Source organism: Ascidiella aspersa, chromosome 3 (genome assembly GCF_963924565.1).
Source record: "Ascidiella aspersa chromosome 3, kaAscAspe10.2, whole genome shotgun sequence".
In the NCBI taxonomy this organism is placed as follows: Eukaryota; Metazoa; Chordata; class Ascidiacea; order Phlebobranchia; family Ascidiidae; genus Ascidiella; species Ascidiella aspersa.
The window spans coordinates 38,349,943-38,368,054 of record NC_139449.1 but is presented as its reverse complement, the minus strand read 5'-3'; the positions used below and the strand labels follow the sequence as shown (position 1 = coordinate 38,368,054).

At 35.6% G+C, this 18,112-nt stretch overlaps 1 protein-coding gene and 1 long non-coding RNA gene across 5 annotated transcripts; one reads left to right on the top strand and one right to left on the bottom strand.

The window, feature by feature from the left end:
- Positions 1-3,996: 3,996 nt before the first annotated feature.
- LOC146162886 (uncharacterized) lies at positions 3,997-14,511 on the top strand. 4 transcript variants are annotated; one of them, XM_083383858.1, is made up of 17 exons: positions 3,997-4,138; positions 4,734-4,812; positions 5,029-5,129; positions 7,055-7,146; positions 7,215-7,418; positions 7,481-7,725; positions 7,836-7,874; positions 8,159-8,227; positions 8,548-8,595; positions 10,351-10,481; positions 11,041-11,157; positions 11,789-11,880; positions 11,946-12,146; positions 12,204-12,448; positions 12,525-12,560; positions 13,368-13,409; positions 13,627-14,511. In XM_083383858.1, exons 2-17 carry the CDS (start codon positions 4,797-4,799, stop codon positions 14,397-14,399), a joined length of 2,451 nt encoding a protein of 816 aa, XP_083239984.1. In that variant the 5' UTR covers positions 3,997-4,138; positions 4,734-4,796; the 3' UTR covers positions 14,400-14,511. The 4 variants fall into 4 exon arrangements, with proteins under 4 accessions (XP_083239984.1, XP_083239982.1, XP_083239981.1 ...); XM_083383856.1 differs by lacking the exon at positions 3,997-4,138 and adding an exon at positions 4,344-4,431 and having other exon boundaries at positions 7,484-7,725; XM_083383855.1 differs by lacking the exon at positions 3,997-4,138 and adding an exon at positions 4,344-4,431.
- Positions 13,706-14,974, bottom strand: LOC146162885 (uncharacterized). The gene is made up of 3 exons (XR_014494647.1): positions 14,903-14,974; positions 14,577-14,637; positions 13,706-13,772 (listed from the first exon to the last, which is right to left on the bottom strand). It is a non-coding gene; the product is annotated as an uncharacterized LOC146162885 (long non-coding RNA).
- Positions 14,975-18,112: the final 3,138 nt, after the last annotated feature.

Here is an 18,112-nt window from a genome sequence, read left to right as displayed (position 1 = left end):
CGCTTCGGGGTTCCCGCGGACATTACATCAGATCGTGGCGCCACCAGTTCACTTCACCATTATAGTTAAGTATAATTAACACGCTCGGTGTGAAAATTTATCGCATCACTTCTTATCATCCCTAGTCAAATGGACTCGTCGAGAGATTCCAGCGCCATCTAAAGTCTGCGTTGCTGGCTCGCCTAAACGGACTCAACTTGGTTGATCAACTTCCATATGGGTGCTACTGGGCATACGGACCGCTCCAAATAAGGACCTACACACGTCGTCGGCAGAACTGGTATGTGGCACCCCACCCTTGCAGCTATTCAGAGGCAGTACGTCACTTGAAGCCAACACCCGTGGCATGACATACGGTGCGCTATAATTGAACTTGCTTTACCAAAGCGTTGATAAACGTGACCATTGCGTGCCAGCCCTCACAGAATGTAGACCAAATTAGCAATTATGCTACGACGGAGAGTGTTGCTGCAGACCCCGTCTTATTAGCTTTCCGAAAGGAAATCCAACGCCAAATAGGGGATTTTATGGAAACGATCGACCATTTACGACAAGAGGTAGCCGACCTTCGCTCCGGCTATTACCAGCCACTGGACCAGGACGCTAGCAGGTTTGACCTCGGTGATTTACCTAAACAGTCTATCGTACAAATCGCATCTGGTCAAAGGCCTCAAGTCAGATGAAACTCGTTTTTGCCTAAATGAGGTGACAAAGAAAAACAGCTACAGTAGAAGCTTCGATATTTTATCTAACTCCACCTATTTTAGTAGCCTACACTATTTAAAATCTGGGTATTGGCAAATTCCTATGGATAAGACTTCCCGCGAAAAGGACCGCTTTCGCGAGCCACATGGGTATGTTCGAGTTCAATGTGATGCCAATGGGTCTTTGCAATTCCGCTGCTGGTTTCCAGCGACTAATGCGTATTGTTTTGAATGGCATAGAACGGCAAGAAGTACTCGCTTATTTCTGATGATATCAAAACGATCGACGCGGGCCTGACACTCAAGCCCAAGAAGTGCGCTCTTTTCAAGAAAGAGGTAAAGTTTTTAGGCCACATATAAATCAAAAACAGCTCCTCTGGTAAATTTATATTTAGGCCACATTGTTTCTGTCGAATGGTGTTTTGTGTGACTCCGAAAAAATTGCTGCAGTAAAATCATGGCCGGCCCCGAAGAATACAAAGCAAGTACGACAGTTCGTTGGTTTAACGTCTTATTAAGTTCATACGTGATTCTGCCAACTTAGCTGCGCCGCTTCACCGTCTAAAAGAAAAGTCGAAGCCATTGCAAGGTCGGACGAGTGTCAGACATGCTTTGCCAAACTGAAATCATTTTTGATAAGATCACCAGTCCTTCGCTACCCTGATTTCCAGAAGCCTTTCGTATTAGACACCGACGCGTGTTATTTTGCCATTGGATGCGTGTTAGCGCAGTGGAAAGAGGGAAAAGAACACGTTATAGCCTATGGCAGCAGAACTAAAACAGGACGAAAATATTCCACCAAGCGCAAAAAATTATTAGCGGTCGTTCATGCCACCAAGTTATTTCGCTGCTACCTCCTAGGCCAAAGTTTTACTTTGCGGACTGACCATATCAGTCCAAGGACCTCTATGACCAGTATGCACGATCGGTCCAGCACCTGTCGCAACACGATTTTAATCTAATACATCGTCCGGATGTCAAACATAAAAATGCAGATGCTCTTAGATGAATAGGCGAAGAGCAGTTGACCGACGCGCCGAAAGTTGCTACTAGGTTATATCGTCGGTTATATCGTACACACTCTTTCCGGGGACGGATTTAGTCGTTAACCCTTTATTTTTAGCCTGTTTTAAATACTAAAATTGACATTGCCTGCTCTGTGGCCTACTCCCCGACGAAAATTTAACAAACTTAGCCGAATATTTATTTTTTGAGTTTCAGTTGAATGTACCGTATTCCGTCTTTTAAACATGAACGAAATATCGGCCGTTTTCTAAACTGTTAAACATACCGATTCAAATTTTGTCAACCTAATTTATTTATTGTCATGTTGTACGTTTCACTCGATTTATCGTCTTTGCAATTGTACCGCAAGTAACACGTTGGTAACTAAATTTTCAAAAGCAAAACACACTGCAAGTTTTTGTGCGAAATATTTACGTATTTAAACTTAATTTTTGGGTCACCGACCCACAATTTTTCAAACGCTAATATATCGGTAATGTACATTGATTTTGTGTTCGATGTTCGACGTCTTGCTCTCTGTCTAAATTAAAGTTTGCTTTTTAAAACAAATAGCCTATATTCGCAATTTTTTCCTTCTTATAAGAGCGACGCACAACCCCTAACCTATAATAACAAGTTAATTAGCTTATTTGTTTTATAGCATCGTAATATGACGTCATATTGATTGTATTTGAGATCCTATTTTTAACCGACTCGCCACAACATTTTAAGTTCCTCATGCGGCCTGCAGTAAAATAAGTTGCTCATCCCTGCTCTAGTGGATTGCTTGACAATGGGTGAGACTGCGCAAGCACAGGAGCAAGACCAAGAAATAGCTCCAGCTTTCCAATGGTTAAGGCAAGGGCATAGACCCCCCATTTAACACAGTGTCAAATACCTCACGTATGATCAGGTACCTATGGAGTCATTTTGGCGACGGTTTAATTCATTTCTACAACCATGATAAAACACTTTTAGGACTTGTAACACCGCATGAACTTAGGCTCAAAATCCTTGTTTTACTTCACGATACAAAGCTAGGCGGTGGTCACCTGGGGATTCGTAAAAAAATGTGCCAAGGTCGTGGAACGACACGTCTGAGACTGAACGGTATTGTACAGATTAAATAAGAAACCCTCAAAAACACCAAAAGCCCCCTTGGAACGATCTTGCGAAGAACCCGGTAGAAAGGGTAGAAATCGACATCATTGGACCAATAACTTCAACACGCCACGGATACCAATGTGTCCTCGTGGCCGGTGGTGTGTTTACCAAATATGTCCGATCATGGCTTCTTTATGACGGCGTGTTCATCATTAGGGCAGACCCAGCACAAGGGCTAGTACACAAAGGCTATTGCACTAAGCACTCATAGTTACGTTTTAGGAATAGAATAAGGCTACCCCAAGACTCGACCAGAGTTTCTGTGCTGCCACCTAGTGACAAGTATTTTGTAATATAGGGTGCGCTAAGAGTTCCGCTAGGCGTCGCACCATGCATATGGGGGTTTATTTTTGCTCTCGCTGTACAGAAGAGGGTTGGCTCTTTCTGGCGGTGTGTTTATCATTAGGGTAGACCCAGCACAAGGGCAACTACACAATTCTAAATTCGGGCAAAAAGCCGAAATATTGTGGTAGGATTCTAGACTTGCGCACGTCAATGCAATTTCGTATGCTAGGCGGCCGTAGATATTCCAGCAAAATTACCCTCAAAGAATGGACTCTGTCAAGAAAGGCTAATGCACTAAACACTTATAGTTACGCTTTAGGAATAGAATAAGGCTACCCCAAGACTCGACCAGAGTTTCTCTGCTGCCACCTAGTGACAAGTATTTTATAATATAGGGTACGCTAAGAGTTCCGCTAGGCGTCGCACCATGCATATAGGGGTTTATTTTTTCTCTTGCTGTACAGAAGAGGGTTGGCTCTTTGTGACGGCGTGTTTATCATTAGGGTAGACCCAGCACAAGGGCAGCTACACAATTCTAAATTCGGGCAAAATGCAAACATAAATGACCGTGAACCTTCAATAAAATACGCCAGGTGTCGCCACTTGCAAGATAATATCCCCCTGTACAAATTTATAGGAAAAATGCTTTCACCTTTGGGAAAAATATGACCAGCCTAACCAGCTATACTTTAACCTTTGGAATTTAAATTATAAAAACTAAATTTTGGTACTGTACCTTCTGCCGCTAAAAAAAAAAAAAAAAAAAAAAAAGTGGTAGGATTCTAGACCAGCGCCAAATTTTCAGTACATATTATCAAATAGAATGGATAACATATACAGTGCTGTCTCAAATTTCCCTGTCACGATCAGTTGTAACAATGAATGGCTGAAAGAAATTTTCATTGAGGTGTGACCGAGTTGTAAGGTCTGAACACACAAACAAAACTATTCAGAAGTAGTTCCTCTTTACTTTGAGGCAGGTAACAAAAAATACACCAGGGATGAATTTTACATTTGCCTTGTGAAGTTTTTTTGGCGCTGGTCTAGAATCCTACCACAGTTATGAAATCAACGCACAAAATTTGAGTTAGGGTGCTGGTTAGCGTTTGGGTGTGGGTGGGTCAAGTATTATTGTATTCTTTATTTAATAATAATACTTGACCCACCTTAACCCAAACGCTAACCCGCAACCTAACCCAAATAATGCGCGTTGTGGTAGGATTCTAGACCAGCGCCGTTTTTTTATTAGTTTAATATGGAAAATAGGAACCTTGTAAGTATAAAATACCTGAACTATAATTTTGATGAACCTAAAAGTATACTGGAAACTGTTGACATTGCTGATTTTGTATTGAATATTATTGTTACTACAGCTTTGTCAATTTTAGTTAGTAACAAATATAACTATATATTTATAAATTGTATGTATACGCATTTGTTACATAGCAGGTAGTTAACATAATACCTTTAAAATTAGTTTGCCAATCTTTGAATATCATTTTCAAAACAAAAATAGGCTTTTTTAAAACAATATGAGAACTGCATTTCTTCAAAACACACTTTGTGTTGCAACAGATAAGAGGAATTGAGATAAATAGGAGCACTGAAAACAATCTTGCAGGCGTTGGTTCGCAGCCAATGATGGAACCCCAAGGTATAATACCCTTCTCTGTTGCTGGCATATATCTTTTGTGTTATGAGTGTTTTTGACATTGTTTTCTTTTAATACTTTCAAAAAAAACTAATCAGACCAATATTTTAGTTTAGTTTGTGATACAAAGCAGATAGTAGATTTTTTACATATTTTTGTACAAACATAGTTGTTTAGTGATACAAAGGAATGAAGTACTCATTTATTTATTGATCTCAGATGCAAATATTCCCGCACAAGTTGATTTGTCGCCAGAAATAAAACCAAGAAAAGTTTGCATTAACTTACCAACTTCGCATACTGAACCCAATCAAGTTGAGGTATAGTAAAATTTTTATGTTTTATTTATTATACCCAATATGGCAGGAGTCCTGCTAAATATGTTGGCTATCCCTCTTCCTCTGTTAGCGAAGAGCCAACATCAGCCAACGGGATTTTAATGAAAGGTTGAAGATTCATCTCCGAAACGCTTAATTCAACTTTCCTTCTCCGAATTCCTATTTTTTTTAAAACTATCTGTGAATGAAAGAATGTTTTCATTTTTATTCTGTATTGACAACTTTTAATTATTCAAATGTTGGAATGTGTCATTTAAATACTTTAATTTTGAATTCTAGAATTCAAATTCAAAAAAATTACTAAGGGTAATACCATATTAATAAGCCCAACTCCATAATAAAACCTAAATAATGCATTTTTGGTATAAGATCCATGTGGCCATTAAGGGATGCTGTGTTGACACCTAACTCTTTGCTCTTGGTGGAGCTTTGGTTATGATATGGGTGGAATTTGTTTAGAGTGGATTTTTGGGGAAGTAAGTGGTGAAGTTAGGAAGGCATTGGAATTATGTAAAACAGCATGGTCCAACCATATTTTGTCGCGGGCCAACAGAAGCAATTCAATTCATATGGCGGGCTAAAGATGGAATGGCATATCTGAATTTTAGTTGGCAGAGGACATGTGACATCACAATTATGTCAGAATTCATGTATTCTTTACAAACGTCTATTTTTTAAAACTTTTAGCACTATATTATCTCCACACCTAAATGGCTAAACGGTAACCATGTAAAAAGTTTGCATGAAATGCACTTTGTCATTTGAGACTTAAATAGGTGTTACTTACGATGCAATGGACATATTGCGAATGTGTAAGGAAGGTGCAGTAACCCGATACTTTAAAAGAAATTTCAGTTTGCACCGAGTCCAAGGCAATACAGCGCTCGACTGTCGACACATAAAAAAATGTAAAAGTATTACAGGCCTTCATGTATTTTCATGACATATTCAAAATATACCGTTACTAATTTTACCATTAAACATTCGCGCATAGCAAGATAAAATTTGCGTTTATATATTTAAAAAAAATAAAGTTTTGCTGTCAGGTAAAGCAAAGAGAGCAAGTGCATCTATGTGAAAAATTTCCTGGCGCACCAGTTGGGAAACGCTGGTCTAATGTTTCAACATCATTTAATATTAGAATAACATCATTTATAATTAGAATATTTGTACACTCACACAGAACAGCTGCAAAAGGAAACCATATGCAGAGTTAACTATTAACCATTTATTTGGCAGATGCAGGAGCTGTAGTAAAATTCTATCGTTACTTTCAACACATGTATCATTTTTGTTGTGGTAATTTCTTAATATTCTCCCCTGTTAAAATTTTGAAACAAACAAACAAATATGTGCACAACATAATATCCCTGGTGAAATCTTCTATTTGATAAACGCTTTTACATATCATAGTAACCTGGAAGCCTTCGGTAGACCAACAAATCAGTCGACCAATTTAGGACCCACATGAGTTCCTTTAAAGGCACTTTGTATATCATTAGAGTATCCCATAATGGTGGTCAGTACTATTTTAGCAGGGTAAGAACCAGGGTTTCAGAGTCTGACTTAAACTATCGGAGTCCAACGTGTCATGCGTAGTACCAAATTTTGAAACTGATAAGGCCGTAAACTATAACTGAATCCCCCTTAATTTAGTTATGTAAATTGGTAAAATACAGACAGTAAAGTCAAAGCCAGACTCAGGACTCGATTAAATTGCACATTTCGCCGGAGTTGGACTTTATTTTTAACCGCCTCCACAGTCCTAGTTGGAACACAGTTTGACCAATGCGGTTTTCCTGGCTCAAAGTTGGTTTGGCAAAGATTTTTATTTTGGCTCTTTGTTACAACACAGGTTTATTCTTTTTATCAAATTTTGACCAAATCTGCTCCTTGCTGAATTTTAGGTGCAGACCAGTCAAGACGGTATTCAATGGACAAAGCACAATGAAGTGACATACACCGATTCCACAATATCCTTTCAAACAAATCACCCCTGGTAAGTTTAATTTTTAATTGAAAAATTCTTTAAAAACAAATTGTTTAGAAAACATTTTATTCAAATAGCTTGAAAGTGGTGGACAAAATGGTTGGACAAAGAAGTGATATTAAAAATATGACTTTAATTTTTACAAAACCAAAATGGGTGTCTAGCATGCGAAAGCATGCTATCAGGCTTTCACTTTTTCTTCTTGAGAACTATAATCCTGGATTTAATCATCTAGAAGGCTTCGATGAAAAATGGGATTACAAGGCATCAATAAAGCTTCGGTAAATATTTTACTTGAATTGTAAGATTAGAATTTGGATAGCTAGAATACATTTTCTTGCAGAAGATGCAGTCAATTGCTTATTACACTAAATGTCGAACAAGACCCAGAATTAGAGTCAAAGTTCAAAATTCACCCCGAAGTTAATGAGATAAACGATGCCTTTGATTCGCCAATGAATCAAATCATGATTACCATCAATGAGGTGCCCCCTTCACACAAAAATGAAATTTGCACCACTCTTGGATATTTGGTTGAGGATGGGGATGAAATAAGGATAAAGCATCATTGTTTTGAAGTGGAGTCAGGTGAGATCAGTTTGCAAAAGCTTTTGTCATTATCACTTTGCTGTCTTTTATAAAAAATTTTGCTGCCTAAAGTTAAACTTTGTCTCACCACCTGATTTTATGTTTAATAGGTCCGCCTTTAAAAACAAACATTTCATCTCAAATTCCAGGTAAGAAAAATTAGGCCCCCTCACATTTATATTCACCCAACCAATCAACTTCTCCTTCAAAAATCGTCGTGTATAACTATTTTGGAATAAAGGAGTTAAACTCAATGGAAATTTTATTTAGAAGATACTAATCAGTTTAGTAGCTTTTCTAATTTTAATTATTGCAATTTGATGTTTGACAATCTAACTTACTTTATTTAGTTAATTCTTTTTCACAATTTGTTGAATCAAAAACAGCATTTTGAGCTTAGTGGTTAGGATAAAAGTGAAACTTTAATATTTAGACTTGGACAACCAGCCTGCAAGTCAAGCTGAAGGTCACCAAAGTCCAAGGATTTCAATGCAATCGAGAGGTTAACAAAAGTAGACTTAACAAATCTGATGCAAACAAAGCAGGCTACAAAAAAACTCGCCTGCAGTGAGATTCAAACTCACGACCATTGTCATACCGGGACCGTCGTTCTACCAACTTAGCTACACAGGCTCAGAGAGGAGCAAGTGGAGAAACAATCATATGCAATGATTGCTACTTTGTGTTAATACAAGCAACTTCCAAATAATGTAAAATTACACCAGCAGAGGTAGAAATTAAAACACACCTGCTGATTCGCTTAATACAGAATATGATTACAAGTTAGTTTAACTGAAATTGTTTTATCTTACATTTATTCAGATCAAGGTCAGCAAGCTGGGAATGACATAATTAACATCAACTGTTATGGTAAGAAAAGCCACAGTCTAAAGTAGTGTTTCTAAACCATTTTAAAGAGTCACACTTGCAAACTTCCAAATATGTGCCGGAGAACACGGCATGCGCAATTATTTTATATACAATTTTTTCTTTTGAATTTTTGTCAAGTTTTTATTTCATAGGCTTCATAGTTGCATAAAGTACTGTATTCTCAATGACCCTAGAACAGTGGTTTTCAACCTGGGGTCGCAACCCCCGGGTGGGTCGTTTGCCTTTTCTCTGGGGGTCGCAAAGACGACAATTAAATACCAATCATTATTACAAGATGCCTATTATTACCATACAAAATTAACTGTACTGATTTAGCAGCTTTAGACTCTTTGGAAGGGGGTCGTTAGTTACATTTGGTTGTTAAAATGGGTGTTAAATAAATATATGTCTCATATTATGAACAAGTTTTCCATTTGCCTGCAGTGCACCTGGCAGCCTTCCATGGCTTACCGTTTAGGCAGCGCTGGTCGAAAGTATGAACTATTTCACTTTATACATGGGATGTTACAACATCAATAAAATATATTTAACTTCTGTTGCCTGTAATATATAATAACTGATATATAATAACTAGGGCAATTATTTTTTAAACTAAAAAATAAGAAATTCTGACCTAAAAAATTAAATTTTTGACAAATTTTGACCCAAAAATAATTTATTTTGACAAAATTTTGACCTATCAGGAATATATTAATTTAAACAATGGTTTGTTGTACAGAAGTATTGTATTCGCATTTTGGGGTCATCAGTCATTTTTTTTGATGTTTTACTGTTGACCGGAGGTTCACAATTAAGTTATTTTTTGGGGTTTATGCAAAGCTTTTGAAAATGCTTAATTAATATTATGGGCAGGTCAAAAAGACAAACAACTATATAAGTGTGGGGCATGTGATTGATTGTAAAAGACTTTGACTCTCGTTTTAAGGTTGCGTGTGTAAACTCGTTTGCCAACCACAAAGCTATTGAAAATTATTAACTGTATTAGATGATAAACGAACAACCAGCAAGACGATAACAAAAGAAAGAGCCCTTTTACAAGCCGTCTTAAAAAGTAACAGACAATTAAACTGCTGACTGTCAGTTAATGGCAGAACAGGCCACTCAGCATTTAACACTTGGGCGTGAGTTGGCGATGCTTCGCATAGCCATATAGACAATTATTGACATAAGCAATACATCATAAAACGAACCATAAACACAAAAGCACTTAAACCGTAATTTATCACGTGCACTACATAAATGCCTAGGAAAAACAATTAAGACGTTGTGTTTTTGCGAAAATTGTTGAGTAAACAGTTTGGTTGAAATACATTGTAAAATAATTACTAAAAACTCATGACCTAGCATATTATTCAAAATAGGAAATAATGGCAAATTACCACCGAAAAAAGACACAGTAATACTGTTTAATGCATTTGTTGCAATTAACCTGGCCTGCATGATTAATTCTGCCGGCCTTGTATATACCATAGGCTATATTAATCTTATGAAGATGTTATGCAGTTAAAATGTTGTTGAATGCAATTTAAAACTAAATTTGATAAAATAATAAACTGAACAACAATTTTGAATAGCTCACTACAGCATTTGTTAATTTTGTAAACGATTTTAACAAATTTTTACAAATGTATAAATTTTGACCTAATTTGCAAAATTTTTACTTTTTTGACAAGTCAGAGTATAATCGCCCTTATAATAACATAAAAAAATAAATTTGTTTTTTCCATTCTTTAGCACCTTTTACACCTTGGGTAAATGAAGAAACATTAAAAGTTGGTGGAGGCAAGGTCAAATTTCCACAAAATGCTTTGAACCGCCCAACTCAGCTTAATTTCCGATCTCATCCAAGAGATGTGGGACAATCCGTAAGTTTTAGTTTGAAACAAAACGTTATTCAGTATTGAATCAGTTTGCTTCAGCAATGAGAATAACAGAATCTTTTTTTTCTAGATGCGAATTTAAAAAACTGTTTAAATGGAAATAAACATGTTTACTTTTTTTAACAAGGATTTGACTCCATAAATTCGCAACTAAACAAACAATTTAGCCAGCACATTGTCAGATAGCGAAACATAATGTATATTCAAAAATCCAGTCTAGCTCAACTTCTATTAAATACAGTTTACAACAGCACAGCAATACACATCTGTTAGTATTGCAATAAATGGATGAGTTTGTTAAGCAGCTGCATTGAACTATCTAGCTCAAAAGCGACTTATTGGGGATTAACTGGTCAGTTACTGACTTCCGCAAATGCAAGGGGATAAGGAAGTATGGAAGAGCTAGGTTGATCATAGGTTTCTTCTAAATATGCTCAACAAACACGTTAAATCAAAAATAGAGATGTTTGCTTGGTACATTATTTAGTTTACTAATTAAAGTTTATGCCTATAAAAATGCGTAGTTTTGTTGTTTACTTTAAAGGATACAATGACTCCAACATTGGAATGCCTACCTCATGGTTTGAAGTTTGACAAACCTATTGAAATAACTTTACCAACTTGCTATATTACCGAGAGCAGTACGCCTGTTAAAGTTATGGTAAGTACAAATTTTAAACAGATTTGTTAGAATAAAGCTAGTGTTTTGTATTTTTTACTTAAAATTTCATTTGTTTTTATATCGCAATTATTGCCAAATAAGCCATTAGAATCGAAAAAAATTTTGAGCAGAGCTCAATTGCTGGATTACAAGGTATACAAAAAGTTTGTATTACAAAGTATATATGCCACTAATTTACAGTAGTTGTAGATTTCAGTGAGTTCCGCCTATGACCATCAAACTCTCAATCCTGCTTAGTGTCATAACAGTATTATGTTTCCTCAATTCCTCATTTTCGTTTCATTAAATCTTTATTTGTTAAGCTTGCTAATTGGTAAAGATAGAACTTTAATTTTAAAATTTTTATAATATTCTTAGGCCACAAAACTTGAATATACCACCATGCTGGATAACGTAAAATTAGCTAATTAAAGATTTTCTTTTGTATGGTTTGTTTGCTTAATTGTTGTACATTGTACAAAAGTAATATATATATGTATAGATAAAAAATGGTTGGCACAAGTTCAGACGGAAAAGGATATTTACCTGTATTATTATGGTCTAGTAAACCACAACAAACATTAATGTTTATATTCCTATAAATTTGTTGTTAAAAAAATTTTATCCACAGACCAGTGAAAATGGCAAAACATGGACTGAACACGATGAGGTGATTTATGAAAACGATTCTGAGATCAGATTTGAAACCGAGCACTTTTCGTTGTAAGTTTTCTTGAATTGTAGATATACCAACCAAACAAATATCTTAAAAAAGGTTTGCTATCTAGCTTTAAAGTTATCTGCGAAAACTTTCTGCAAATGAAGATTCTAAAGCAAAAGTCATTGATTTTCACAAAGCCACAATGGGTGAATAACAGTAGAAAAAATGCAATACGTCTTTCTCTTATACTTGTTGACTTTTGTCCTGGCATTGACCATTTAAAAGGTTCTGACGAAAAGGTTTACAATATGGAAACACTAAAACTAAGGTATATTCTATTTCACTTAAAATGTTAGTGATGTTAATAGTAGTATGTGTTTTTTAGAAAATGTGACAAAATAATTGTCAAGCTAAAAGTGAAACAAGATCCAGATTTAAAATCAAAATTTAAACTTGATTGTGAAAGCCATGAGCTTGAAGATGCCTTTGATTCTCCTTGGAACCAAATATTTTTGAATATTTCTGAGGAACCAGTTTCAAACAAAAACAAAATTTCTACCATTCTTGAATATTTTGTTATTGATGACAAAGACGAAAAGTTAACGCAAAATTATATTTTATTGGATTCAGGTAACTTTGATCTGTTGCAGATGCTGTTTATAAGTTAGCTAAAAAAAATTAAGCTGTTTTTTGATGTGATTTAAAGGTGAACCTCCAATTCCAAATATGTCTAAAACCTCAGGTAAGATGCTTTTTTGTGTTACTTGTACTTAACAATAATACAGGTAGGGTCAGATTAACATAGTAGCAGATGGAGCAGCTGCCACGGGCCCCGCGCTTTTTTTGGCTTGCAAACTGGAATGGCACAGGAGAATATTATAGTTGCAAGATTAAATTACTGGTTGCAACCAGGGCCGGATTAAGGGTACTGTAGGCCTAAGGCTGTTCAAAAAAAATATATTTTCCTGAATGAGTGCGCCGTGAAAACTAAAATAATAATTAATTGTATACCAGAGGTTTAACACTTAATCCACCAGGCACCTGAGGCTAATTAAATTAGCTTTCAGTCGTCTTGCAAAGTCATGTCACATTATTTATTTTATATAGAATTTTACTTTGACTCACATGTTCGTGATTCTAAGGTTGAGATAATTAATAGATCCAAAACAAAGTAAAAATATCTCTTGTCTATATATTTTTCAATAAAGTTTATTTAACTTTTGGAATTCCAGCTCTGATTTGCCTAGCAACGAAACTAAGTTCTTAAACTCAATTATTCGACAGAATAACACACATATAGAATACTTACATTTTTTACAAATGAATTTTTTAAATATTTTTTTTAATTAAATTAATATAATGTAAAAATACTTATATTTGAAATTAAAAACTAAATTTAAATTTGACAAGGTATTACCCACATAGCGTAACGTTATTAAAGCACATACAAGCAACAAATCTCCTATTTCAGGAAGTTTTTTTTTTTTCACGGAATGACGTCATGTTATACAAATAAAATTATAAAAAAATTTGTATTTTCACGTTGCAGGTGGCAAAATAAACTCAATTGAAGATTATTTTGACTCACATAGTAAGATTGAAGTGTTTTTTCGTTATTTTGTTAAAGCAATCATAGTGCCTTAAAAAAATATTTTAATTTACTTTCATAATAAACTTAATTACGTATTTTATTATTATGTCATCTAATTCTAATCTAAACCCTTAAAATAAACTAATTTGTATTGAAATATTTTATTAAACGCCAAATAAACAAACACAGAATTTTTCCTTAAATAATTTTCTTTAAGAAAGGGAAACTGCACTTGCGCTCATCCGACAATACGTGACCTCTGTGAAGGAGGAAAACTTTCTTCGAGCAAATCGCGTCGCGGGTGACCTTCGGCAAATCGCCCAAGGTACGACAGCGGAAGATTTTCGACAACTTGGAATTAAACTGAAAGAAGAGAATAAATATTTGGAATCCATTTTAGTTTTTCAAATATCTTCAATTATTTTCGCAAATGACTGGGATCCTGAGGAAGCAGTTGAGGGTGTTCGGTTTTGTGCTGAGGGGTTGAGGGACACAAACATAAAGATGATTGAAAGTGACGTCACAATGAAGCCCATTGTGCGCGATCACGTGCTTCCACTGATGCGCGACATCCGACTCCAGATTGATGAAAACAAAAATATCCACAAAAACGTCGATGAGAAGTTTCGGGTTTTAAACTTGGTTTGGTGTTTGCATTACATCGAATGGATCGAATATTTAATCGGTAATCAAGAAAGTCGGGAGCTAAATTTAAAAAAAGCAATTTCTTTAATGGAAACAACTTTCGGCGTCGAAGCTTCCAAGCATCAAGTTTACGCAATTTGTTTACACAACCTCGGTTTTGTGTGTGAGCGAACCTCGCGGATCACTGATGCGGTGAAATATTTCAAACGAGCTCTGGAAGCTTACAAGAAAGTCGAGGATCCAAGTGAAGAAGTAAAGAAGAAATTTATTGAAACAACTGAAAACTATTTGAGAAGATGCAAAGAAAACTTGGAAAGTGAACAATCGAGTCGAAGCGAGGAATAAAAACAAAAAAACATTTGGCGACAATTTTGTAAATATAGTCGATTAAAATTTGTCGATGTGTGATTTTAAAATATAAATATTGTTTATTTACAAATTAATAAATATTTGTGGAAACTTATTTGATTTTTGCAAGCAAATATTTATTTAGTTTTTAGCAGTTTAAAGATAAAAACTTACATTTTCTAGGTTCAACTTTTTCTTGTTAGAAAAGTTTGATAACAAAAGTAGCTTCTTGTAACTGTCAAAAGTAAGATTTTTTGCATAATACTAAATACTGTAGGAATTTAGCAAATTGCATGTACAGGTATCATCAACTAAAACGAATGTTAAACAAAGATTATTATATATAGGCTATACAAATGTATTACAAATATATTTTAATCCTAATAAAAATACTCCGTTCAATAAAAAAATATTAGAAGTGCATTACAGCTATATACAACAGCAAATCAAACTAAACATTTTAATGAAATCAAGAACAACATGATTATTAAAGTCCCTACCTCGGTCAGAACAAGCCAAGTTCGCACAGAAATATCTGTTTTCCAAAAGTGTTGTAACTTAGTTGGTTATCGTTCTGCAAATCTGTATGATGTTGAGCTCCGCTGTATTCATTGTCTTCACAAAAACAGCACTCACCAATATTCACTTTAATAACACAAATTAATTGGTTAAATGTATACAAACTTAGTTTAATCAAATAATAATACTGTTTTATATACAATCTTGCATTTACTTTCAAGACATATGCTAGCAAGAAAAGTAGCCTGGCAAGGCTGCGAAGTTGGACTAGGGACTCCGTAAGACCACCCGAGTCTGACCCTCGAATGCTCAGGATGTAAAACTGATCAGGCTGAACACAGTAAATCGATAGGTTGGGGCATGAGTTATAAGACACCCCTATAATGAGATTGCTTTATATCCAGCCTATGTGGGTAAAAAAATTAAATACAGACTGTACACCTACTCGATAGATTTAACAAATTTAGCATCACACTTACCCTTTTCTGCTGAAGTCAAACTGTTTGTTGTTTAATCAACTCCGCAACCCTGTCGATAGATGCAAATGCTCATTTTAGAATTTAACCCAAGCCTGACATTTAAGAATTGTTCATAACAATCTATCTAAATCAAAACAGCGCAATTGATAACGTGCACAACCCATCCACGCACTTTGAGAATTGAAATATAACAGCAACTCATTAAACCTCGACCGGTAATTAAGAAAACATGTTTTAATATGCTCTATTCACAATTTGTTTGATAATGGCAACTCTTTTTATCAGTATTACCTCACAATCCAGATGTTAATCTAGTTTAATCACAAACAAACAGAAGTCATTATCTGTTAAAATCACATTAATTTATACACCAGTAACATGTGCATCTTATTTTAGTTCAAATAGAATATAAAACAACAATGTTATACAAAACAAGTATACAGAATAATAATATTAATAAACATATTAGCACTGTAACTGAAAGACTAGCAAGCTATGGTACAAAGTCTAGAGCTCCTTACTGATTAAAGTACAAATGCAAAGTGAAGGACAAACCAAGATTTAGATAACATAAGCTAAACACAAAGCAAACTCCATGAGAGCTAGTTAAACACAGAACACTTCTTGGTCTGAAAAATAATAGGTAAAAAAGTATGATACTAAAAGTAGCCTCTTGTAACTGTCAAAGGCTAAAAATAAGATTTTTTGCATAATACTAAAAACTGTAGGAATTAAATTGCATGTGCATGTATCGGCCACTAAAATAAATGTGAAAGAAAGATAACTATATATAGGCTGTGCAAATGTATTATATATATCAGGGTTTTCCCAAACTGTGGACGACTGCACATGTGGTCCGTGGCGATATGACATGAAATTAAAAAGTTACACATATAGTCTACGTTGTACAGCAGGGGTCGACAACCTACAGCCCGAATGTAATTTATCCGACTCGCAGCCTCTTTGACAAACTAGACACGAGTCCATTTTTTTCTATTTCTCATACTTTTTGACTATTTTAACTATGTAAGTGCGAAAAATGTTCGCGCTTTGCGTTAACGATCCTTATACATCAGGTTTGTTTACGCTATGATGCTGTCCAGTGTCCATGAATGAACTATAGATTAGCGCTTCTTGCGCTGTGGAAGACCGAATGCCAAGTGCCAAAGTGCGTCGCGTACAAACAGAAATGTATAAAAATATTGGACATACATTTTTAGTTTTTATTTCTGAAATGTAATAAAAACTTGCAAGAAATTTGAGTGAAATGCCGATATACCCCCAAAAAATCGCGCTCGCCAGGTGCGCCCACACTTGAGTAGGTTATCAAACACTAAACTAGATTACCCATTAAGCAATCACGTTGGTTTTATTACGCTTTTCAATATGAATATTGGCGTGTGGACTTGAATTTTAAACCAAACAAACGCTTTTTTTGCGCTTTGCGCCAACACTTTACAGCCTCCTTAAAAGTAACTAAACCCGTTTTTAAGTGCAAAAACATGCGAAGCCTTCCTGATTTACAGTTGTTCTAACATAATTGTTAGTGAATATTTTGTGTGGTCCGCAGAGACCTTTCTCAGTTTGGATTTAGCCCGCGACTAGAAAAAGGTTGTCGACCACTGTTGTACAGTATGTGTACTCTTCCAAAGATAATTAAATTGCCGCAGTTATTCACAACTTATTGATTTCAAAAGCTTTTGCTGCCCAGTATCGTAAATCTTACAAATTTATGATGAATTGATGATTTAAGCTGAGGGAAGCAATCCCATCCGTCCAATTGATGTTGTCAGTTTTGTTAATGTATAAAATTTGGTTTTATTTATTTTTTGCTTTGTATTGCAGTCCGCCAAAACAAAGATTTACAAATAGTGGTCCGTGGTCCAAAAAGTTTGGGAAACTCTGATATATATATATATATTTCAATCCTAATCAAAATCAGGGCTGCGGAGTCGGACTCGGGACTCGACGGAGTCGGTTTGTTTTGCCGGAGTCGGACTCGGGACTCGGGTAAGACCACGTAAAACTACCCGAGTCCCGAGTCCGAGGTGCGCATGCGCAGTATCAAATTTTAAAACTGTTAAGGCGGCAAAATGTAAGTTGTAAAAGTGTAATACGAAAAAAAAAGTCAGTTTCTGAAACACGGATACTTCTGGCGTAGCTCATCAATAAACAGAGTTTTCCTTTTTAGCATTATAATGTATAGCTTATATTTTGCTTTATTGCTGTCTTAATTTGAAGAAAGCGTCTGCTGAGAACCACCTGATGTCAGACAAAGTGGTTCCTACTTTTTTTCAGCCGTGTCCCCCTTGGTAATTTTCCCATGCCTTGCGTCCCCCCTCTCTACGAAAAGCACTTTGGCATTTTTAATTAAATATCACTGAGACAACTTGAAAATAGTGACGTTTGTCGTCGGTCGCGAAAACGCGAAAAACATTGGGTTTAATTGGCGCTAAACTGTAAATTCAGGAGGCTTTTAGGATTGGGCACACAACAAATTGCTCGTGCACGAGTTGATTTTGACAAACGTGTCGTGAGGGCATTCACTCACAGTTGTAAGGCTGCGATGTCAGCGCAAATAAAAAAGCAAGCGCAAAAATTAAACTTTGCGTTATCGTGTTTCAAAAGATGTGATAACACACAACAACAGCAGCAATATTGCAAAAACATTATTGATTTGCGCGAAAAAGTTTGAGTGTCCTGTTGCTAGCC